The sequence below is a fragment of the Thunnus albacares genome, chromosome 20 (assembly GCF_914725855.1).
Source record: "Thunnus albacares chromosome 20, fThuAlb1.1, whole genome shotgun sequence".
NCBI lineage: Eukaryota > Metazoa > Chordata > Actinopteri > Scombriformes > Scombridae > Thunnus > Thunnus albacares.
In genome coordinates, this window is record NC_058125.1 from 6758036 (window position 1) to 6784433 (window position 26398).

General features: G+C 38.7%; 1 protein-coding gene and 1 long non-coding RNA gene across 2 annotated transcripts in view; one reads left to right on the forward strand and one right to left on the reverse strand.

Moving 5' to 3' along the window:
- Nucleotides 1-463: 463 nt before the first annotated feature.
- The window catches only part of lmf1 (lipase maturation factor 1), a 34573-nt gene continuing 8638 nt past the window's right edge, over nucleotides 464-26398 (reverse strand). The window contains exons 5-11 of the mRNA XM_044337262.1: nucleotides 16302-16367; nucleotides 10681-10848; nucleotides 9612-9792; nucleotides 7980-8133; nucleotides 6069-6252; nucleotides 5344-5456; nucleotides 464-4351 (exon numbers count right to left, since the gene is read on the reverse strand). Coding sequence (XP_044193197.1) covers nucleotides 4165-4351; nucleotides 5344-5456; nucleotides 6069-6252; nucleotides 7980-8133; nucleotides 9612-9792; nucleotides 10681-10848; nucleotides 16302-16367 — 1053 coding nt within the window. The 3' untranslated portion in view covers nucleotides 464-4164. The remainder of the gene's footprint in view (nucleotides 4352-5343; nucleotides 5457-6068; nucleotides 6253-7979; nucleotides 8134-9611; nucleotides 9793-10680; nucleotides 10849-16301; nucleotides 16368-26398) is intronic.
- On the forward strand, nucleotides 10736-18908 carry LOC122970906. The gene is made up of 2 exons (XR_006399347.1): nucleotides 10736-10818; nucleotides 18623-18908. It is a non-coding gene; the product is annotated as an uncharacterized LOC122970906 (long non-coding RNA).

The following is a 26398-nucleotide window of genomic DNA, read 5'->3' on the forward strand; positions in this document are numbered from 1 at the left end:
ATATAATTTGATATTTACTGATATAATGATTGTAGACCTACTGGTCTGTGCAAATCATGTGGTGTGTGTTACTGGTTAGTGTCAGAAAAATCCCAGTTCAGCAAGGAATTAAACTAAAACCAAAACTAATTTTCCTGTTATTTCAGAGTTTATATGAACGACAGATACTGTGTACAGATTTAGATTAAATGAAATAGACAGTGTGTGGTTTTTAACTTCTTGAAATGAACTATATAGATATAGATAGAAAGACTGAAAGCAAACTTTATTGGATGAAATGTTTAATTTTCAGTGTGAGATGTGGCTGATAAATGACCAGTGCTGGTGGTGCACCCTTTACAAGACCAACAGCAAAGAAGACATGTCGTGATTTTCAAACTTTTCAGTTGACGATTTCTGAAAAAGGCGACCATGTTTTTCACCCTGACTTCGACTGACGACCAACTAAAACAGACCAAACCTGTTTCGGTATGGAGGATGGAAGTTTTTAATGTATTGTATTTGTTGAGTGACACTTACAAACTGACATTTATAACACTGAACTCTGTAAGGAGCCCAAATAACAAATGCACAATGTTCACAGCAGGAATGAGGACAAATGATCTCATCTTTGAACAATTAAGGATTAATAAACTAATTAAAAACTGGAAAATTAGCATGAAACCCAAACGAACAGGCATGTTACCAACTCAAAACAGAAAAAAGATCATTACTTTTGACAATATATTAGGCTATATCTGTATATTTTAATTGTTTTCTCGTTCATAAAAAAGACCAGCAGCCAACAAGTCATTTTGTATTTACAGTTTTTTTTAGACAAAATATAGCATTGAAATACATGCTGCAGTAAAATCTTAGGTTTATTTTCCTACTGCGATAACTAAAGCCTGAGTTGTATAAAATCTAGTCCTGTTGCTACAAAAATGGCACTGAAATACTGCAAAATACATACATGACACATCATTTGGTAATGAAGTGACAACATATACAAATAGAAATAACTTCAGTTATGTGTTTCACGATTAAAAGTTCAGATGATTTGGTGATTTAATACGCACAAGCTTGTTCCTCTCTGTCTGCATCTTTAGGATTATACAGATGATGGTGTTTCAGTCATAAACTTCATACATGCACCTCATCTGTTCAGTGATTAGGCCTGTTAATAAAAGCTAATATGCTCAATCTTAGTTGTGGTGTATTTTATAAAAGATAAGACAAGTTCTAACACAAGTTCTAAGTCTATTTTTCATCAGTTTTACAAGTAGATCTGGGGCAGATGCCAAAAAAGGGAGAGCAGAAGAAGTGAAAAGAAGAATAGCAAGAAACCTCTTTTGTTAGGACTGTGATGGATAGTGTCATTAGGTTCAATGTGCAGCAGAAGTTTAAAGGTTGGCTTTGTTTCTGTTTCTCAGACTGTCCAGCGCTACACTTGGATTGCCGTCCTCAAACCAAACCCCAACCAACCCAGCAGCCCGAGACTGACCCTCCAGAAGATACCAGCACCATCCCTCTCCAGCAGTTCCTCCCCAGCCTCCTACACCTCCTGACTCCCTCCCTAGCTCTCCCTCAAACTCTCCCTTTCACTTCTCCTCTTCTGTGTTTTTCTCCAGCTCCTCTCCACCTGGTTTCTCCCCGCTCATCCTGTAGCTGGTTCCCGAGCTCCTCTCTCAGCTCCTCTTCTACTTCATCAACTACTTTCTTCGTCTAGCTCCTCCTCTAGCTTGTTCTCTGCTAGCTTCCCTCCAAGCTCTCCCCCCCAGGCAGCCCCCCTCCACTGCCAGAGGATGAACACTGGACCTGTGTGCTGCTAGACAATCACAACACCATCCTCAGAAAGCTGCTGACAGCGAGCTCGCCTGAGAGAACTGAAGAAGGAGCACCCTCCCTACGAGCCCTCAGGAATCCCCCAAAACCCCACTGACAACCACTGGCCCCGAGCCCAGGTGGGTGAGGAACCTGCAGGCTCTAATGATGGAGAGAAACAGGCAGTGTGGCAGCAGGGGAGGTAAGAGAGCTGCTGGACCTCAGGAAGGTGACCCTCCAGGGGAATGTTCTTTGAAATATGTATTGAAATTTTGATTTTATGTGATCTTATCTGATCACATTTTATTTGAATAACTTACTAGATTGATCTTGCACTGATGAGAACAATGCTCTTGTGGCCAGTACCCAGTGCAGGGGTCCACACTGGGGACCAAAAGGAAGGGATGGGACTCATTATGTTTAAAGGAGTAAAACTGTATGTTTACATAGGTATTTAATGAATAGCTGTCCAAGAAAATGCACTTATTATATAATCAATGAAAGGTTTCTCTGTGTTTTTTTGTTTTTTGTTCAGGCCATTCTTTGTGTGACTTTAAAACCCCAGATTTTAAGAAAAATACACCACAGATGTGAACAGAGATGAGTGACAGGACGAGAAAAGAAATGAGAAACACATCCAGTATAGAGACAAATGACACCCAGACAAACAAAAAGGTAACCCCTTTGGCTCTATAGATGTTTTAGTATCTACAGTAATCCTGTTGTCTGAGAAAATGCAATGATTCTTTCTTTTTGTTCAGAGTTATATTGATTTGCTATTGGTGACTTCAAGAAACCAAAAGATGAAAAATGACTCCAGACCTAAAATAAAAAAAAAAACACCTACAGGAGTCTCAGGGTGACAAAAGAGATGAGAAACAGCCCCAAGGATGAGAAACTAGACCGGTCCAGGAAAAGACATGCTCAGGATAACAAAGAGTAAACCATGGGATAAAGTGGCTTTATAGATACTTTGTGTTCACATCAGGGTACAGGGTTCTAAGAAAATGCAATGATTTATCTCAGAATCAATGAAAGTTTAACGTTTAATTAAATGTTCATTCAGGGCTGTCTTTGGGTGACCACAAATGATAAAAAGACAGCTCAGCTGCAGCATAACAAGGGAGAATAAGAACAGTCCTAAGAAGAGAAAAGAGAAAGCAACAAAAAAGGAAGCAATAGTGGACATAGAACAGCAGGGGGAGGCCTAATAGTATGCTAATTACATTATGTTTTATTATTTTGTGGGTTAATAATCAGAATTGTAAGGTTAGACTTCAGACACCATCTGTGTGTGTGTTTGGCCAGTTAACCTTGTAATGTTAGTTATTTCAGCAGAGTGCCAGCAGCTGGCAGAGGAGCTCTGCTACCTGACTGAACACACTCCATTTGAAGATGCAACATGGGGAAGTTGGCAGAGAACACTCAGGGCAGTGCAGCTGACACAGTGCAAGATTTCTATATTTAGCATCAAAGAGTGCCTCAAATAAAAAAGTCAAAACAAGAAAAATCATTTTTAGACTTTTTCTTTTAATGTTTTAAGTTGGAAAAAGCTGTCCTGTGGTCCACAATAATTTGACCAGAAATCATGTTTCATCGATGTTGGTGAAATAAACACCTGTTTGCTCTACACCTTACCGCTGCCTCCCGCCTCCCGCAGTGTATATCCAGATGTTTTGACGGTTCTGATAAAACATTAACAAGCCACCAAGAAGGCAGGATTAAAATGAGGCAGATGTCGGCAACTGGCAAGCAGTCAGCAGAGGCAAACAACTCTGAACAGGGAGCAGGCAGACAAGAACAACGGCTGGACACTTTGGCTACAGTGGCACAATAGATGATCTGACAGCAGGTAATGGCAGAGAAGCTTGATAGTATGGCTTGATATGAGAATTAGGCTTAGCTGAACCCTTTCTAAACCACAGCTAAGCTAGTAAGATACAGACACAGCAGCCCCAGAATGTTCAACCTATCCAAAATCATCTTTCTGTCAATATGTACAGAAATCAGTTAGAGACAAATTATCAGCACAGTACAAAAACTCCCTTTTTCCATGAGGGGGCTGAGTGGATGGGGGTGGGCTGTAGAAGGACAAACATAATTCATCAGTGCAATTACACCCTGATGGGTAGACCTGTTTTAATTTTGAAATTGCAGTCATATTCAAATGTCAGGATGTTTGGTTTAAACCTTGCAATCTGAAAAACTTGATGGCATCCTTGGTCCCTGTAAGCTGTCTTCAATTCCAGCTATGTCACATTAAAACTGAACTTAAAGTCACCCCTTTCAAAGCACAACCTCTGTAGTCCTCTGATTACCTCTTGGTACTGCAGTCTGAGGTCATGCCAGGGGGTCATGCTTTTAGTTCCGGTTACGTGGTATATGTGGATGGGGCCAGTTTCTGGACTGGAAGTAGCCCCTGAGTCCTTCCAGATCCACAGGAGGGAAGTAAGCTCCGATGCGTTTTCTCAGCCACCACTTACCCTGCGCTGCACTGGCAGTGCCCGGCTGGCTGAACTTATACCTGAAATGTTCACCTCGGACCCACCTGAGAGGGAGAAGAACATGGAAAAGAGTATCATGAGCCAAAGAAGTCCAACTGACATTAAATAGCATTTTCTGGAAAAAAAAAATCAAATAAACAAAATGGAGAAATGTATATTTTATATTTCCGCCTACGCATGGAGACCTTATTGATGGACCAAATCAAATCGCGTTCTATCATAGGCAGAGCAGATGGTCACACTGAGCCTGACAGCATCCTGCTACACAACATGAGAGCCACAGACTCTGAACAACAACCTGCATTAGCTATCCTGCTAAAGTCTCCTTCTTATCTAACTTACAAATATGTAAGATTGTAACCAAACAAATATTCACGAGGGAAAAGTGCACCGCTAATGTCAGCCCACGACATGTAGCTACAACACAAGTTTGTTTACTTTGTCTCTTGTTCTGTATGTTGTAACACTGGCACTCTGGCAGCCTCCTAGCTGCTGTCAATCAAACACAGATACCAACACGCCCCTCCAGCTAGCTGAGAGGAAAAGGAGCATTTCTGATATTTCCCAAAAAAAAAATAAATTTTTTCTTCCTTTTAATAATGCAAAACTAAAGACACATTTTAAAAACCATGTCGAAATACAGTATTGCTAATTGATTCCATGAACAAGTCTCTGGTGTGATAGCCTTGATAATAATTATGAAACTTGATGGTTCAGTCACTAGATAGCATTCCCACTACTTGTTAGTCTTCTTTGTTAGTCTTTAATTGTCACAAATGCATTCTGGGAAACAACACAGCCTAATATTATATGAATACAATATTTGTGTTTATTTTTCAAAATTTAAAAAAAGATGATCTGCTCTTTGCATCAACAGAGGGGGCTATAGGACAGAAAATATTTTCTCCTAGGAGTATGGATTGCCATTTGATTGATGGCGGCCTGCACACATTAAATGACAGATATTTCTGTAAACAGAGCTTGATCTTTATAGGACAAATAAACTATCTCAGAAATTAAAAGTGGAAATGTTTACCTGGGAGGATCTCCCCCTTGGAAGGGGTTGTGGTCGAGCAGGGAGAGGACTGTGCTGTCGTTGGCCAGCAGGCGTCCTGCTATGTGGATCACCCACTCACTCTGCTCATAGGTCTGTATGAGAAATGGAGACTGTTAGAAACTATAAGAAAAATCACAGGAAGAAAAGGAGTAAATAATAACACAGGGTGTGAAAGAGGCATAAATGTGAGAATGGAGGACATTTAGGTGAGAGACAGACACAGAGAAAAACAGGAGTATGACACAAGAAACAGAGAAACACAGATGTAGAGTGGCTTAAAGACTAAAAGACAGAGGTCAAAAGAGAGATTATACCAAATGTGAGCTTGTAAAACTGAGTCGAAGTAAACGCATGAAACTACTGCCCCCTAGTGTCTAGACACAATAGGTGGATTCTTGATGCAGCATGCAGAACTGAGCAGCTGACACTGTCAACATTATTGGCACGAGTCCTACAAAAGTCATGAGAGCTGGTAAAAGAAAGAAAGGTGCACTGGTGAACTCTTACACCATCTAGAAATGTCTGTTTTTGTGTTTCAACCTAGTTCAATTAATACTGTATGGCAGTAACAGGGTGCTTTCATAAATAATACATGTATCAGGAATAATTTTATCACAATTCTTGCATTATTTTGGAATGGAAATCTAACACATTGGGAGTCTCCTGATCTCTGGACTGAGAATTGCAGTTGTTCAGAATCTCACCTGGAAGGCAGCAAACCACATCAGCCAGTCCAGGCGGTAGTGGTAAGGTGATATGAGGCACGGCCGCCGGTAAAGGTCTCCTGGCTTACACAAGAACTGGTACTCCTCCCAAACCGCCTCAGGGTCCTTGGGATCCTGACTCAGAGTGCCCTGGAAAATCACCTCAGTTCGCTCCTTGGTGATGCTGCAAAGAGAGGGTTGGAATTAAAAGGTATAGTGGGTACAAAGGTTTGGATTGGAAGCAAGAAAGAAGATTGAAGGGTGGACGGTGGATGAAAATGTCGAAATTAAAGATCCCTTCCACACATGTATTAAGACATATAAAAATACTCTGCTTGGAACAATAATGTCTGATTCATTTTTCCACAAAAAAGTATAATTACCACGTTAGAATCCTTAAAATGGCATCTATTCCTTCTACCTCCTTAAATATTCCAGAATCAGTGAATATGTAAATATATTTGATCTCAAAAGTTTCTCTGCTTTTGAAGATGTCTCCTACTTCACTGCAAAGTCCATTGTCAGTGCACCAGAGGCTTCAAGTTTCCACATCACATTTGTAAAAATTGCATACTGGTCAAATGAAGAAACACCTCAACCCCATCAAATTTATGTTGGTGCTGGCAGCCTTGGAACTCTTAACTAGTTGAAGGAGGACGACCGCACACAGACTTTAGTTTAATCATCTTCTTTATTTTAACAGCATTGTGTTGAATCAAAGCCCATTTCGACTTACACCTTCAACAGGGGCCAAACAGAAATACTATGTTGAACATCACAAGACATCCTACAGGATAATCACATCATTTGGTAATCAAGTCGTCATCTGCGCCACCTGCGTTGCCAGCTGTGTTTGCTTGACATATTATGGCACCATCTTGTGGATGAATTAAAACACATCAATCCAGCCAAAAGAACAAATCAAAAATCAAGAGGAACCTTCCTTTTGGTGTGTTTTTTGCCGTCTTTTGCTGTTTTTGCCGAGAGCTGTATACTTGTGACTTGTATAGACATCTGGGTTGTTGGGATTTCTGTCTAGGTGATGGTGGACGAGATCACGTCCTGTGCAGCCATGGATACACTCTGTCATCTCGATAGTCAACAGTGTCTCTCCAGAATGTCCTGAGCTTCATTGCTTGTACATCTTTACAGTAGAATTCTGTTGTTTCCTTAATCTTCTTCTCTGTCACAACAAATTCTTTGTGATAGGAAGATTTCTCTCAGTTGAGCAGATTGTTTTTGTATTTCAGTTTCTGTGGCAGCAAGTTGTGATTTAGTTTCTTCAATGATGAGCAGCATAAGGTCTAAGGAACATTTGTTCAGTATCTCATACCATTTTCGGCAAAATTGTTCATTATCTCTCCCAATGGTGAGTTCTTTCTGAATTCTTAAACCTCTGGGGGTGCATTTGGCTTTCCAGTACTCTGTTAGTATTAAACAATACAGAGAGAGCCTTGTTTTTTTTCTTCTGTAGCCTCTCCAGGTTGACAATCAAAGAATCTGTTGTTTCCATGAATGATAGAGATCCCATGGAGCCATCAAAGTGAATGCTTCTGAATCTTCTGAGAAACTCGTTGCAGATGCTCTGTTGTCCGTCAGGTCATTGATATCACTGTAAGATGCCATTTTTTGGGGGAGGGTTAGGAGCAAAGTTATTATTTTATTTTATTTCATTATTATTATTATTTAGTTTTGATACAATTTGTTGGAAATTGTATTGGAATTTGACTTTTGGTGCCATAAAACGTAAAACACAGGTGGCAATGCAGGTGACACAGATGATGGCTTGATTACCAAATAATGTGATTATCCTATAGGATGCCTTGTGATGTTCGAAAATGCATAAAAAGTGGTTTTCAACCCAGTATTCCTGTTTGGCATTATGACCCCAGTAGTGACCCCTGACTGTACCTGCCAAAGGCCCCGTAGGTATTGACGATGCGCATCGGGTCAAAGGAGGTGTTCATCACCTGTCTGGAACTCAGCAGGTTCATCACAACGGGGATGCTCAGGTAGCCAATCAGAACACCCAAAGACACGTTCACCACCCGACGTATCAGCATACCTGACACATATTCACACACACAAAGAGAAAGGGTGGAATGGAAAAGTGAAACATCTGTCTTCATTACATCTCAAATTTCTGAGTAAAGGGGATATAGGATACGGTTTTTTAACAACAAAATGAACAGAACTATGGCTCAGCTCCAGTTTGTCTGTCCATCCGTTACACACTAAACACTACTCTGAGCCAAATTTGATGAAATTGTAGAGAGTGATGCATGTCATTGCTTCTGTTTGGCCTAAAAGAGCTGCCACAATGTTTGTTTACTTGTTCAATTCCGTTGACTTTTAGAGAAGTAATGCATCTCATGGCTACATTCCAGGATTTCTTAATAAAACTGAGAGGTCTGGGGGAAAACTGTAATTACAACTTAAATCAAGGTGACATATTTGTTAGCGCCTGCCTAGGATAGAATTCATCACTTGTTTACTGGTGCCTTGTTTGTTCCTGTGCGGGCGCAGAGTCGGTGCTACTAAGAGTAGAAGTCTCTGTGTGAATGCTGAATGTGTGTGTGATCGCTTTTATACTTCCTCGGTGGAAAAGCTGACCAGTTAGATCATGGGACGGCTGGTATTGACAAATGTTGGCCACGTCAGTACCTTCCTACCTGTGTCTGCATGCTAATCCCAGGCATGTTAAAGGCATTAACATAATCCAACTAAAATGTCTTGACTTTAAAGCTAGAGGGTAGGACTTTTACATATAAATAAACATCTGTTACATTCTAGCCCTTATCAAACGAGTTCACACAAGGCTGATTAAGTCTATCACCACCAGATAAATCTCTCTGTATTTCACAGTATACAAAGTTTTTAAATCTGGTGTACGTGACAACTTTCAAACTCTGGCACACTCGTAATGATGTGTTTTACGTCAACCAATAATGATTGGTTTGCCAGAGCTGAAGGGCACCCATAGAGCCGAGCTGGCTAAGTTAGGCTTTAGCCATTCACTAACTTGACTATTTAACTTATTAGTTTAGTTATTTACTCTCACTTCCAGAGGGGGGAGACAAAAGTTCCGCACTGCAGGCTTAAGACAGACTTTCTGGGTCTGTTCAAATGATTAAAACATGCTCACACTCCAGGTATAAGCCTATTTTATATTCAACATCCTACACTAATGGGTCCAATGTGACCAATTAGAGAGGGGCCACTATAACATATGTAGCACATTTAAACCAGTCTGTATTGTAAAAATGTAAGCAGAATCACATTAAATTCCAATAAACCATATGTCATAGTTTTCCCAGCTACTCAGCTGTCCAAATGCTAATCCCTTTTCTTCCCATAATTCCCTCTCCAACATCACCAAACCCACTTTAAGCAAGTTATACCCATTAGCCTCTCTCTCGACCCATTTCGTAATAAAAGTTCAGTTCCAAAATGAGATACCAACTATATGACAGAAAAACAGACTGAAGTTGAAAACGGAAAGTAAAAATATATATTATCTAAAATATACATGAATCTTAATACCTTTGTTGGGTTTGGGGGTGCGTCCAGCTGCATCCTCACTCTGCATCTCCAGCACGGCCTTCTTGGCTCCACGTCCAGAGTGAAACAAGAAGCCCAGCGATGCATCATCAAAACAGGCCAGACTGGGAACAATGGTCAGCCAGTTGAGGAAACTGAGGTTCCCGCTCACTATCAGAACCACCTGCAGCAGAGGAGACAAGGCAGAGAGAAAAGACATAGAACTCATCCTTAAACAACTATTTGACTGAATTTCTGAATGAGAGTATTGACTGAGTTTGAACCAAACAAACTTGACATACAGCAACTCTGAAACCCACTGCACATGATTCACAAATTTAATCTAAACGTACAGCGACAGTTAATTCAATAAAACAAAGATAAATGTAATAAAACCCCCTTAAATCAGCCATTAAACCTGTCTAATGTAATAGTGTTCTGACTGACTTCAAATGAAATCAAGGATTAAATGTTCCTTTACAAATTGGGATTTTTCTTTAATATATTCTAAGTAAAAAAGAAAGTTTAAAAACCTAATGTATTATCTGAAATGCACTGTCACAGAGCTGAAAAACAAGGCAGCTTTTCGTAGTTAATGAAAAGTTTTTATTTTGGAGGTAAGTGGTTTTCACAGGACAGCAGGATGTCTCAAAAACACTTTCCACTTACCTCTTGTGTTTTTGGTTTAATTGTGTCCAGGTTTTTAGGTATCTGTATCTGATATCTGATTTCTACCTCCACCCCAATACAATGGGAGGAAATTTCATTTTTGATGCTTTAAAAAATGACCCTTAACAATTCAACAGCAGTACGTCCTTTCAGAAAAATATCCAAAGAAATGGTCCCTTTGAAAATTATTCACAACATGTTCTGTCGATTATTATTATTATTTTGAAATGATATCTCAAACCCTGTGAAAACAAACCTATAGCATCTGCATGACATCACACCACATTTTTGTAATTTGGGTGAACAAATCCTTTATAAAAGCTACTGTGAAGGCTATGAAACCATACAACTCTATATTCAAATCTGTGTCTGTAGAAATACAGAGTTTCCTAACAAACTGTACCTGGAAAAGGATCTGGATTGCTCCATTGACCATGCACATCCTCCTGCCCAAGAAGGTGAAGAATGGGGCGATGAGCTCGATGAAGTGGTTTGATAACACCTCGAAGCAGTGGAACCACCATGGGGAGCGATGCAAGTAGTAAGATATGGGGTTGGGAACAGGCTGGGTCTGAGAAAAGATGGCGGGGCAAAGAATGGAGAGAAGTTTAAAAAATTAAACCCAGATTATGTAAAAGTCTTTGTCGATCCCAGAGACAAGGCTCGGTGCAGGGCTCTATTCATTGATTAAAAATCATGAATGGATTTTTGTTCCATTAGGTTTCATGCTTTACCAAACATTTTCTAAACATAACCTGCTTGGACTCCTTGAGATGCAAGTTTTTGCTGTTTATTTGGCACTAAACTCTTGTCTCAGGCTGGGATGGAGAGTAATTTATGGTGCCACACCTCAGGGGAAATATTTCCATGTCTAAATTAAGATGGAACTTTATTTAAATTAAGGCAACTCCACCTACACAGCAAAATACACTCAGAGTGTTCATACAGGGCTGTGAATGTATGATTAAATGTGTGTGTGTGTGAGGTAGTCGCATGCAAACCATGTAATAGCTGAACATGCAAACAGTGTCAAGTGAGTTGGTGAAAAATAAATATAGCACAGAAATAGGAAATAAGAAGACAAGACTGCCAGCACACTGGTCTATACTCTTATTGTTTTTATGAATGGAAGAAAAAATTGGGGATTACTTAACCTGTACTTTACCAAAACACCCATGGAAATCCAAGGGGAAGGAGCCTGTAACCTCAGACAACCAAACAACTCCACTTGGCCTGCAAACTAGTTACATTATAACAAACAAACTGAGGCAAACAAAATGCCAGCTATGCCTAAACACCTACGCAGCCCCCTGAGAGTCAGGACAGGAGGAAATCTGCGAGTTTGAAAGCGAGCAGTGTGTCAGAGAGGGTTAATGAGGCCTCACCTGGCGCCAGTGGCTTCCGGTGCTCTGTATGTGTGTGTGTGTGTGTGTGTGTGTGTGTGTATGGAAATCTGCATTACCCCCAAGTCCGTTGACAGAGTTGAGGTTGGAGCAGGTCAGGGAAACTGACCAAGCATGGAATATTGTAAAATGTCAGTTTGTTGTCAGGTGACAACAATTTTCTAATAAACCTCATTAAGTTATGTTTGAAAAAGCATGAATTACAGTAGGAGAATTCCCGTTGCAAGCATGTATTTCTCCAATTTCAGAGTTTATAAGGAGTTCTGTTAAAGTGACACCTTGAAACTAGTGCTTAACAGTGGCCACTGTGACAACACAAGGCATGTCAAATACCAGGTAATGTTAAATGTTGAAATGTGGTTGATCAGTAGCACAAGAAGAAAAGAGTCATAAAGTCAGTGAACTGACTTGTTAACATTAGCTAACATTAGTCACCATAAGTTATTGGTCATACCAGACCAAATGAGGCTGTAGCAGCAAATCCCAAGTGTATTAAATTGAGCAAGGGTGCATTTTATTGCTTATAGATTTAACATTTCATTTGTAAGAGGAAAATATGAGGAGATGTGTTATTTATTGTTTATTGTCTCTCAACGCCATTTTTGATGGAGGAAACTGCCACACAGTATAATGGTCTCATACATTTTGAACTGCTGCACAGTGATTAGATATTAGCTCTGAAGAAAAGAACTCCCTTGGTACTCCTAATCCCACTGAGAATCAACACCCAACTTGACAGCTCAATGCAGCTTTCAGCTACTTTGCTGGTGTATGTGATTCAGTCCCAATGGCTCTCACTGTTACCTCAGATACAACTGGTCTTGGCCTTATATTCATCACAATAACACCCTGCGTTATCATGGAATTGTTTTGAGTCATCGACTAGTGCATCAAATCCCAGAATCCTCACTCTCTTCATTCTTCAAAGGACACCTACGTGAATGGTACTGTTATAAGAATAGCATAGCTCCTTTAAGGAATAGGGCAATGCCTCATGTGTGTGAATAGCGAGTGTGTGGTTGAGTGAGCAGCAGAAAAGTGACGGTGAATGTGAACAGAGTAGAGGAAAAGGTTAGCAATAAGTTGTCAGTCTGGCAGTAAATGCAGAGCACAGGCTACAGTGTGTCAGTTAATCAATGCTGCAGCTTCTCTAGACAAAGAAAATTCTCATCTGTTGTTTCCCCAACTGCTGGAAAAGTGAGGGGGGTTAGCCCCAAAGTTGGCAACAATGGGTTGGCCTAATCTGACCGGGCTCACGTAGGGTGGACCAGCTATTCTCATTTTAGTGTCAATCTCAGCTTCTCCTAAACAGAATAGAGAAATGTCTGGCTGCTGAGTCTTGTCTCTGAGTCTCTGAGTCTCTGAGTTTAGCTCAGCACCCCCTCCCCAAAGCAGTAAGCCTAGGGGAGACACTGAACATAGTAGCCTATCTTTTGTAGAGAAACATGTCGAGAATGTGGAGTAACCAGGTATAAATGAAGCTTTACTATTCTAAAACACAATAAGCATTTTAGGATTACTTAAAGTGAGATATTTCCAGTAATCCTTAAATAAACTAAAACATATTGGTATCTGTATTTATAGGTACAAGCAGTCACTTGTACACACAAAAGCCTACTAGACACTCATTGATACATTAGAATAGAATAGAATTCAAAACAGAACAGAAACACACAAGGACACAATAAAGAGAGTTGGTTTAAACTGTAAAAGGCACACACACAAGCAATGGTAAGGCCTTCAAGAGAAACAGACTGTACATATATATAACAGTATATATAACAGTACAGTAAATTGGAGGCCGCACCATACTGATTTACGCATGAAAATATCCAGCTGACATTTTGATGTTACAGATGATTCTCCTTGTTAAAGTTCATCAAGTACACATGCTGCCACTGCTGAAGGTCCACATTTCCTTGCATTTCTGGTAAACTGCTGCTGCATCTTTTACCATTAAAATATGAATGGTATAAGCAACATGATTAAGCCTTGGGGTCCTTTCAGCCATTGGAATTTGAAACCAGTGGATTATTGAATTGCTCAATTAGATTTTGTTTTTGTGTAAATTGTCACTGAAAGGCTCAATGTTTCCCAGAGTTTCCTTTACCGCTGCATAATTATGGTGGGTCACCCTCTTGAAAAGAAGTATGATCATTTAGCCTGGTTTCAATGAGGAGTTTTAATGTTCTGTGATAGTGCATGTTCTCTGCCAATTTATGTTTTCCTACTTTGAGAAGAAGAAAAATTCTGGAAATGTGAATTTCCATGTAATGGTGAAATCTACATTATGCAGAGTGGTTCAAAATACTGGTTTAGATGCAACAGAAAGGCTGAAACTGTTCCATATTTTACACAAGAGTTGGCATAGTAAATTTGTACAGTGGATAATTTGTTGATTTGTTCAATCTCTTATTTCATCTTTGAGGACCACTGGCCTAGTGTTCTCTGTGGCATTAGCAATGCTAAAACTGTGGGAACTAAAAACCAGGAAATAAACTAGATTTGCAATGCAGAATACCAGGAAATCCAATGAAATATTTTCCCAAATTATATGAAAAAGGGAAGGAACCTAACTGCTTCGATCCATATATGAAGTATACAATTCCTAATTTACTTCTTCTAGTCACATATGGGTACAAAATTGTCAACCACCAGTTATCCAATCCCACAGGAGCCAACAGTCTATCACTCTTTCACATTGTATTTCACACTGTGTGAGAATCTTTATTGTATTCACCGTGTTTGTATGTCATCTCCAGTCATCCAGTCCCATAGGAGCCAGTGTATTCCTGTCTATGTTAATTACAGAAGACGGCCCTCCTCCCTCTGCGGCTTGGTAACACAGAGCAGTGTGGGTCAGAGTGGTTGAGTGTCCCACAGGGGAAAACCAAACACGGGATTTGCACAACCTCACGGTCTGTGTAAGAGGCTGATTTATTGAAACCCATGACAGCGGTTACTGTAATGTGCTGCCCTGGTGTGGTTAGCCTGATGTGAGTTCACTGCTGTCTTGTCATTATTTAGGAGACAAAGCTGAGGCACAATGTTTACGTATAAATGGATCAGTCTTAGAAAGTCAGATTGTCAAAAAAACAGGCCTTTTGGGAAATTTAGTAACTAGCATTTCAGAAAATGATTTGGGTTTTTTTCTTTAGTTATCTGCGCCCAAGAATAATTCAAAATAATACTGTGCTGCAACAAGTGTCATCCTAACTGGTAATTTGCTAGCTTTCGTGAAATCTTTGACGCTCAGAGCTCATTGCTGTGTCGTTTTTGTGCTGAACTTCCCACAGGTCAGCAAACAGTCTTGGGATTTTATGTTGAGAACATCTCCTTCCTCAGTCATCATAACTGTCACTGCTTGTGATAACCATCTAGATCTACTTCACTTTTGGAAACATTAAATACATCACTTTCTGTGCACTAGAAGATTTTTTTCCAAGACATAACTACCAGGAACTAAGTGATTACAACAGAAAATGTAAAAGCTTTCATGAGCTAAGTGTATCTTAGTTATGGCAAGCAGCAACACAGTGGATCTTTATTTATTTGTGACAGATGGTGGAGAAGATGATGATTACCCTGTTATGACTCAATCCACAAAGAAGTCCTGTTTTGACTCTAAAATGTTGTAAGCATGTCATCTATTTGTTAGAATTTGTCTACATACTGACATGTCCACCACTTTGGCTGAGACTAAAATATCTCAACAGTTATTTGATGAATTGTCATTAAATGTGGTACAGACATTAATCAGCTAAGACATGTGAACCAGCCTCAGCTGTACTTTCAGTTTAGTGCTAATAAGCAAATGTTAGCATGCTATTTAAGAAGTCCTTATCCCAAGTGTCATCAGTATTCTTAACTATGCAAAGTGATTTAAGCAGCAGACATTTGTTTTTAATGTGCCAATTTTCCATCCATCTGCTCTATTCTATTCTATCCTACCAAGCTAAACTAAGAGGGTGAACAAAACATTATAAACATTATACCTGCTAAATATCAGCATGTTATCATTATCGTGTCAACATAAAACACCAGCATTTAGCTCAAAGCACCCCTGTTTTGAAGAACAGCCTAACAGAGATGCTAGCATGGCTAGGTGGTTTCTATGTGTATATTAAGTTATTAGCTGGCCAATAATAGTAATTTTGTCACTGTTTTTCTAACAAATCTGTCTCGGAACAGTGTAACTTTTTTGTGTGTATCAATGATACACAAAATATTCTACACAATCCATACAAAAGGAGGCAGCATTATTTGTAGGATAGTAAGTGCAGTTAAGTAAGTAACTTAAGTCATATATAAAAGTATAAATAGTGCAAATCATGATTTTCTAATTGCTAATTAAAACTAAGTAAAACTCAGCTTAATAGCTTTCCATGTTTGTTGTTTTATCTCAGTTGTATCAGATTTTTTGATATGGGCCTTGAATTGGAAGTGAAGCCACTACAGTGGCTGATGAAAATGTAACACAGTTTAATCAATTTATCAATATAGAGCAGGATGTCTTTATGTACAGGGTTAGGCTAACACAAAAGCATCACTAAAACACAGGGAAACACACTTCCTCTGAAAATAACAAACACACATACGCTTAAAGATTACATGCACGCACCTCGTAGTGATAGTCCATGCAGGTGAGGTCTCTCCAGCATTTGTCACCTCTGATTTTAATAAGACCCTGAAAAAAAAACAGAGAACATACACACATCTGTCACACTTGATTAATGCTTACATTGCCTTAAAACATTACAGCAACAACCACTGGTGTTGTAACTCATGTAAAGTAAGCAACTGTCAACAGTCCATTAGAAAATCAGATTACAGACTGCTGTCATTTAAATCACATATTCAGCTGAAGTTCCTGAAGAAACCATGAGCTACAAAAGCGCTGACCTCCACCAATAAATAACTCAATTCACAAAAAAGCCACTGAGCTGTTAGCCAACATGGAGAAGAAGGAGGAGGCATGATCAGTGGAAGATAAGGATCTATAATCCGTACAGATAAACACGTCAAAGATGAACAGATAAAATGAATTTAGAGGACATCAAGAAAGAGGAACAAGCAAGAGAGCCGCAGTATGGTGGACTGTGCTCTTAGTTCTGGATTGAATTAAGCAATACACTTATACACGTAGGAATATAATAATAAAATACAAGAGTGTATGGTTCTCAGTTGTTCTGGGGTAAATTTACACTATATATCTGCAGTTAGATTAATGTGTAGGATAATCAATGTAATAGCTTTGAAGAGTCATTTTGTCTGTCTTGAAGCTTTTGCAGAAATGTTCACTTGAAACAGACACACTTGACCACACTACTGGACAGTGAGTAAGTATGTTTGAACAATGTGAGAAATGTGTTGTGGTAAAAAATTAGCATATCTCTTAATAACTGCCAGATGTCTCTTCATAACTGACAGTTTTTTCAATCTGCTTTGACCACTTCAATCTGCTTTCTAATATTACTCCTAGGAGTTCGATTTCCTCTGCCTGTTCCACAGGCACTCCCTGTACAGACGAGTTTAAGTGTGGCTTATGTTTAAGTCTAAAATTTGATCCAAATACAATACTTTTTCTCTTTGATAGATTAGGAACTAACTTGTTACCCCATGCCCACATTACAACTGATTGTAATTCCCTATCCAAAGCACTAGACAATTCCCCAATTAATACTGCTGGTAAATATAATGTTGTATCATCTGCATACATAACTGCTTTTGATTGATTCAGAACAAGAGGAAGATCATTGGTGAAGATAGAGAATAATAATGCTCCCAAACAGCTTCCTTGTGGTACACCACATTGTAACTCTTTCATATTTGAAAAAATACCATTATAAAATACAATAAATAACTGTTAAAATAACTGTTAAACCAGCATATGATGTGTAGTGCAAATTTGTAACATTTCAGTTTATCTAACAATAATTTATGGTCCAATACATCAAAAGCTGAATGAAAATCCAGTAACACTGCTCCTACTAAGTTATTATTGTCAATATATTTTCAGAGGCTTTCATTCTCAATCTGTATTATTATATACTTTCATTTTTGCATACACAATCTGAGAAACTCATGCATGCATTTGTCATGAGCAGGCTGGATTATTGCAACTCTCTGTTTTTGGGTCTTCCCAATAAAACAATCTGTAGTAATTTCCCAGATTACAATTTATCCAGAACTCAGCTGCAGTTCTAACCAGGACAAAAAGATCAGACCATTTAATTCCAGTCCTCCGGAACCTTCACTGACTACCGCTGTTTTCAGAATACTATTCAAAATCCTCCTTTTGGTTTACAAAGCTTGCTGGTCTGGCTCCACAGTACATCTCAGACATGCTGTCAGTTTATAACCCCAGCAGGTCTCTGGTCACAAGGTGGAAATCTCCTCCATGTGCCTAGAGCACTTTCAAAGTCTGGTGAGATAGCATTCAGCATTTATGCACCTAAAGAATGGAACAGTTTGCCTGCTGAACTTAGACTTGGTCCAAAACTGTGTTCTTTTAAAAACAAACTAAAGACTTTCCTTTTCAGTCAAGCATTTTCTTAAATGAACACACCGTATTTATACAGTATGTTCGTTTGTATGCGTGTATGTATGTGATTTTATGCATATGTATGCATGTTTTTGTACATTTGCACATCTTTGTTGTTTCTTTTTGTTAATGTGAAGCATTTTGAACTGCTTTTGTATGAGATGATGCTATACAAATGAATTTAAACTGAATTGAATATTATTGAATAATGTTCTTCCAGTTGAATGCCCTTTGTGATAGGCATTCTGAAAGTCAGTAGTTAAATTATTTTCTTTAAAAAAGCACTGTATTTGCAGTGAATTCACAAACTATCCTTCCTAGCAGTTTGTGAAGAATTGGTCACAGACTGATTGACCGACTGTTTGTACCACTAAACCCCTCTGCTGTATTTTTTGTAGAGTAACCTTTGCCTCTTTCCATGCTGAAGAGAAGACACTGTTTTCTATGCTGGTGTTAAAAGTGTGGCAAACATTTCCAGCTAAACAACTTGCCACCAATTTCAAGAACTTTCCATCTAGATTATCCGTCCCTCCTGGTTTATCAGTGTTTATAGTTGATAATTGTTGTTCCACTTGTTTTATATTTAATTTATTTGATTCAAATTTCAAAGAGGAATTGTCTTTTATAAGTTGTTTAATTCTACACTCATGTGATCCACTACAGAGTAAAATATGTTTTCAAAAGTCTTAATGGCATCATCTGGATGATCTTCCTTGCATACATCAGACCAGCATTATTTATTGATCTTTTAGAAATTATTTTTGTTTTCCCTTTAGGTACCTTTGCTTTCCTAGTTATAGCTATTATGTTGTGATCACTACATCCAATGGGAACAGATAGACCCTTGGAGCACATATCCACAGTATTTGTTAAGATGCAGTCTATGCAAGTAGATGTTCTCTACCCAAAACTGTTTATATGGATTCTTGTTGGTTGATTAATGACTTGTGTTAAATAACATGCATTAGTTACATTGAGAACTTTGCTCTTTAGTGGACAGTCCTGCAACATCAAATTAATGTTCAGGTCACCCATTTGATAAATTTCATTTCCAGTGTCACAAATACTATCAATCATGTCACACAATTCACTCAGATACAAGCTGTTTGCACATGATGGCTTGTAACAGCATCCAACCAATAGTGCTTTAACACACAGTAACTGAACCTGTAACCACAGGTCCTCCACACCAACAGGCATAAGGTCTTGTCTCATCTTTGCTGGAATATGACTCTGAATGTAAATGGCAACCTCTCCTCCATGCACATGCTTGTCTTTCCTATAAACATTACAACCCTGTATATTCACTGCATCATCTGAGAATGTGTAATCAAGATGGGTTTCTGAGACTGCTAAAATATGGATATTATTTGTAATCAATACATCTGTTATTTCAGTAAGTTTGTCCCTGAGACTGCAAATATTAATATGAGCTAGTTTCAGTCCTTTCCTAGGTAATTTGGCTAATACTGTCATGATTTATCAAAATTTTGATTTTTCCCCCAGATTTTTCAAAGGCACCGAAGGAAACACTACGCCTTACATTCCATTTTTACTTACTTTGGTTTTATGTTAGTGCCATTTTTGACTTGTGATGGTAGATATGTGATATGTTTCTCTGGCAGCTCTCATTGCAGGCAGGAGTTCTTTCCTTTTTTGACACATAGCCTCTGGAAAGTCCTCCTTTAGATAGATGTTTGTACCTTTGAGGTATTTTGTCTTCTCCTGACCACACTGGGTCTTGGCCAAGTGGAATTCCCATTTTAGCCGTGCCGCTAGCATGGCTAAAAGTCTTGCTGTTTTTGCTTAGAGCTTTATTACAGGATCAAAACATTTGTAGTTTTAAGAAAAACTTTATTAATTATAATCCTACGCTACCCACATGCTTGTAGTCACCATAGAAACAATGTCCAAATGGTTGGACATGGTTTGTAGCCACACCAGAGTGAAGTGACATTAAATCTATCTAACAGTGATTGTGACTGCTCCACCATGGCTCTGCTGTCAGATCTGAGGTTTTTTTTTTCTTTTTAAGCTTTAGATCATGTTGCTGCACTGACACAAAAGACACAAATCCATTCCACTTGTACATTACAAAATACAGAGTCACCCTTTAAGATCAAATCTGAAAGAACAAACCTAATTTGCTTGCTGTCTGAACACATCATTAGCCGTGCTGACCTTCAGCGCTCTCAGTAACAGTTCACAGATGTGTAGCTCCCTCAGATTGGCAGCAATGCACCAATAAACTCAACAACGTGGGGACTCAACAGGAGCTCTCATTCTAAAAATACGAAGTGTTGTGCCACATGGAAATAGAGAAATGCTTCTGTAGCTCAAGGGCTGTTATTGACCTAAAGAAGTGTGGAAGTACTCTGCTACTGAAGACATGCGGCTGTCTACATTGATATAACAGATGATACAATTGATGGTAATTGTTCAGCTTTCATTATATTTCAGTGTAAATGAGGCATGTTATTGAAAGTTAATACACAAATAAGTAAAAACGTAAATTAATCACTTATTACAAAAAAATCTCATAGAATTCATTGAGTATCACAGATTAACGATATAAAAAGGATGTCTGAGAGGATTTTTACCTTTAGAAATAAAACTCAAAGTGGAGCGTAAATACAGAGAAATATGTCCTAGGCTCTGGGCCTGTTTTTCACCAAATGAAGTAAGTAAATACTGAGCAATCCAGGACACGAGACTGTCAATATTGACACATCATCCCGTCATGTGGTTGGCATGGAATGTGGAATAAATCAGCCGCTAACCTCACTAACCAGATTTAGAAAAACCAGGACATTTCATTCTGATTATGACCCTGGCTTCTTGCTGCAGCTGCTGGCTGTTGAAACGATGCGGCCGAAGATGTTGATGATAATCCAATTCAGTCATGAGATTCTGAAATGTCATTAATTACAACCTGATATTCAGACCTCTGACATAAACAGAAAAGTCTACAAAGTGGCCAGAGCCATAGGGAAAGCATAATGATGTAGAACTCAGCAGGCTTCCTTGTGGAACACCGTAATTTGACTTTTAACAGATACGTTTCACACAAATGAAGCAATCACACAATAATGTATATAAATTTGAAAATATGTATCCTTAAAACAATGTTCTGCTAGAAAGATGTAATTTTGTGGACAACTTCCTACTCTTTCTAAAGAAAAAAAACTGGAAATGGTGAAATCAGCTAGAATTTCATCACCAAAAAAGGCTATTAAAAATTCTATCAGCATGTGATACCAATAAGGCACAGTAAGAAGTGTGCTGAACTGCTAAAAAAGGAAGTTCTCCCCTTTCAAAACAACTGAGGTACAGACCACAAGTCCTGTCTTCCAGGTACACTAAGACTTTGACGAAAATGCTTATGACATGAGGTAAGCCGCACCATTTCAAGTGTAACAGACTGGCAAGCAAAGGTTTACCCTGGACTGCAACAATGAAAAGAGGATTTAAAAAAAGAAAGCAAGTGGAACCATGGCGACTGCTGTGGCAACACCACAGCAGGGTTTCATTTATACAAGTGCCCTTGGATTCAGTGCTTTGACGGGTACAGTTATGGCATTTCACCAGCATTTCCTTCTCGCAAAAAGAGATTAGAAGCCACTCACTATCACAATTAAAAACAGTCTTATTCTTTTTAAATGTACTGTTGACAATATCTTCCGACATCCTCTTTTTAACTATAAACTCATTGTAAGTGACTACTAGTTCCTCGCACGTTTGAATATATGTGTCAGGGAATTTGTCATAATTTTCCTCCTTTAAGAACAACCTGTGTTCCCCACATACACCGTTGAAGATGTAACATCTATAGTAAAGCAACATAACTGGCAGAAAACTGACTCGTCTAGAGTAAAATCTTCATACAGTGTAATTATTTTTAAAAGTCCCCGGGTACAAAAGCCATATCAGGTTTTACATCTCAAAACAGACAAAAACACAGATATAAGTGGGCTAAATTAAAGAGATTAAATGATTTTAAGCCATTTCAGAATTTTACATCATTGGTTCAGATGAACAGGGATATAAAACAAATTTCAGTTATCCTGATTTGAAAGAAAAAGACACTGTTTCTAGCTACATAGCCTATCCATCTATGGAGAGAGGCAAGACTCAAGTTTTAAAATGTTGGAAACTAACATAGTACAGTCATATCCACTCATTTCCTTGAGTACAATTCTTCCTTGAACTTGAAGTTGATCCATATACTATTCTGAAAGCCTTACTGTAGCAACTTGCAAAACAATCATTTCTGAACTCACGAGGCACAGTCTCACGCTAACTGCTGTAACCCAGTCAACACCCAAAACTCCACACCTAGCATACCGTTTCCAACAGCAGGACTCTTTAATAGAGATGTTCCTGCCAGCAGTGAAATGTGTAATCCAATTCACAATTCCTGTGCCAGCACTTTAAACAGGAAGCTCATAAACATTACCAGAGATCCAGACATGAACCATTTTAAAGTTTCTTCACAAGAAAGGCACAAAGGCAGCTCATTCTATGACTAAAGATTATAAATCTTAGTCAAATTAGGAATTTATTAAGCAACATGCTTCAGCTAACATGTTCTCATTAAGATATTAATGGCAACACACTAACATACAAAGTGGGAAAAAGCTCTGCCCTAAAAGCATGGTTTCATGGTTTGTCAACTGTCAAAACTCTGCTAGGTTGCTAGCTAACAAGATGTAAGGTATCAATAACATAGCTACAGCATTCTAGCTATGTAGATGCTTTTCACTTTTGACAGAGCAAAGTTAGCAAGTTGGTTAAGTTTCCACTTGCATCCAGTCTTAGTGCTAAGATAGGCTAAGGTCATCTCCTGACAACTCTCTGTACTGGATGGATGAAATTGATAATTTCTCATGTGACAGGTAGCAATGAATTCTATGTGATCAGTCTAGATGGGTGCTCAGTTATCAATTAATTTATGGTAGCTGGAATGTAATATGTCAGTTAGAAGTAAAGCCCTGGTGCGAAGGCTAGCACAGGTCAGAAATATCTCCACACTGATATTTTGTTGGACTCCACCAATAACTGTTTGCTACAGCTGTGAGCCATACTGACTAGACTGAGCCATCACAGGCTGCAGGGCCAATTTGAAGAGAGGCCAACAGCCTTTAATATCAAGAACCAAACCGCAGTGACGTGGACAAATAGTGAGAGGCTGAGGCACTTGAGAACAAGCACTCTAAAAATTATCACCACAACACAATAATCAAACAACATAACCACATCTTACAGGACTGTGATGAAGTTTACATCCACTGAAACTTTAGGCTAATTTATTTGAAGGGGAAAGGAGATAAAAACCTGTACAGCTGCATATCAATCAGAACTAAAATCTGCCCTTATGTGAACATGACTAATTGCATTTAGAGTGTGGTGTATTTCATAGTTTACGAGCAAATATGTTCCTGCTATGGGATTCTATTAGCAACAGTTTTTCTGGTTTATCACCTAATTATACTCACATGCCATTGCTGATGTAAACAAGCTGCTGCAGCACAACTGCTTAATGTCCCACCAGAATTTGCATGATAAATTACATATACAGTACCAAGCTATGCTAATGATGACACTAATAAAGGTAATTAATCTATTAATTATCAAATATTTCTGTGCCAGTACTCTCTGCAGACATATGTTAGAACTGTTTGTGTTTGGGCAACCTGCTGTGCCTTTCCTGTGTGTATGTGACTGTTTGTGTTTTCCTAAGCCAATTACTTCCCATATACTGTGCTGAAATTCTGTTGTACTTATCAAAGGTAACCAAGGTAACAAATTATATTTTATTTCCCCTTTAATCTACACATCAATTCCAAAATTCTTTGTGATTGTTAATATTTTCAATGAAGATATTTCTTTAAAGCTTTTAAGTATTTGAATTAAATTGTTGCAACGGCTGGTAAATGACAATAAGGGAAAATGTAAAATCAGTGAAGGTTTTATCAAAGTGTATCAGTCTATCTCAAGTGCTAATGGAAGCTCTGCAATCTTAATGCATTCAGATGCCACCGTGACAACATGTAACAACATGTCAGGACAGAAAAAGGGGCATCACTTCGTATCAGGGATTAGAGCGTGTCAACAGTAACCGGAGTGACAACTTGGAACATTTCTTAGTTGTGCTGCAAAAATACACTCAATAAACACGATGGGTGGGCTCATACACCCCCCTCCTACTCATTTCCTGCGACCAAGAAGGCCTTTGAAGTCAGGCTTAGCCGCGTTGTCCTCACGAGCAGAAACTCTATAGCAGTCAAAGGGCAGCGGTGAACCACAGGCTGTCAGACAGATAAACGGCTGTGACCGGGGTGGATCAAACACTTAGGGACTGTGGCAGGGCATGTACTGTACTTGACACTGCTGAGCTGCCACACAAGCTTTCACTGGGATGGAGTCTTCGCTATGAGGAGTCATGCTCTGACCCTGCACTTCAAACAATGGGAGCCCTGCTTTAAAATCTCATGTAAATGCCAATGATGCTCAATGCTCCTTTTAATCAAGAGTTTTGGGAGGGGGGAAACTCACAGTCATTAAAGATGATGGTATAAAGATATTTAGTTGAAATTATGCATGAATAATCAAAATATGAAGCACTTGGCAGAGCCTTTAACTTGGCAAAATTTAAAACATTTCTCTATAACTTTGTTTACTGTTTGACATCTGGATTTGACAAAACAGCATGTGAACGCAAATGCCATTTGGTGCCACACTTTTAAATTCTGGATGTCTGACACTGTCACCAACATTATTATAAATTACCAAAAAAAAAAGAAAAGAAAAGCATGTCATGGAGGAATCCCAAATCAGGATTATCACCAAAATCTAGTCAGCTGCTCATGAGATTTCAGTCAGGTCTGATGGTAACTTCTTGGAATATTTTGCACAGAGTCACACTAACACCTTTTTCTAATGTCACTGGAGGACCACATGCAAAAATCGAAAAAGTCAGAATTTACATAGTAATGCAATGCCAAATGGAATGGCTAATTATCAGGAATACTGGATAGAAAGAATTCTTTGTATTTAATGACAAACATTATCTGAATGTTATCCTGAAAAAACAGATGTATGTACTGTTTGTGTATGGACAAATATAACCTAACTATTTCTAGTAACTGGCTTTTGAAAGCCACTATGGTAATGGCTAACAGGATTTTCTAAACTTCTTATTGTAAATGAATAATAGATGAATGCAGTGATACCTGTGCTTGTACGAAAAGAGTTTCATTCCAAAATTTGATTCATAATTTTGAGGAAAAAACATTCAGAAATCAATAAATTCATAGCTTTTGTCAACCAGCTGCTTCTGTTTTCTTCTGTCCTTCTGAATGTACAATAATTCCTGTGACATTTCAGACGGAGTCTTTTAAAATGAGGGGGGGGGGGGGACATCATTCTCCAACAAAGCTCTCCCCTTGTGTTTCAGCTCTCTTCAGGGTCTTAATAGGAAAAACCCCGCAGGATTTGTGGTCGCTGCAGTGACTGGCAGATAAAACCGAGTCGGTGGTCTAAAATTCACCGTGGAAACTGTCAAACAACCAGACATGTTGTTTAGCCGACCATATATTTGGGTTGGAATTCCAAATACTGGCAGGGTTTTATAGCAAAGTGCTGCTCCAAAAGTAACGGTCTAAAATCAGGAGGACAAACACTGGAATATCCTGAGGAATTACGCTGTTGCAAAATGTTTTTTTCCTCCATGTTAGCTTGCTGATGAATTCAGGTGTGTGTATGTACAGTACATGCCTCTCTGCTTGAATTTACAGTATCTGCTTTCTCCTAGACAGAAATATCAGGGTCTCCCCGCAGGAAATGTGTTAGTCAAGGTGTTAGTAGCAATGAATGGGTTTTAGGCATAAGAGCGGTTCCAACCCCATTCAATTAGTTTTTATTGTGTTTGACAAGCTTAAATAAGTTAAATGCAGAGGGAAGGGCAGGAAACAGTGATTTTTCTGCAAATGCATGAAGGAAATAATAATAATGATGATTTTCTTTTGTTTTTGTGTCATGCACACAAAGTGCCCAACCCTCATGGGTTTACAAGACACCAAAGGTACAGTTGCAGTGACATTTCATTACAAAATTTGATTATTATACAGCTTGTTCTTAAACAAAACATTCTGCCTTCTCTCCCAAGCTTGGCA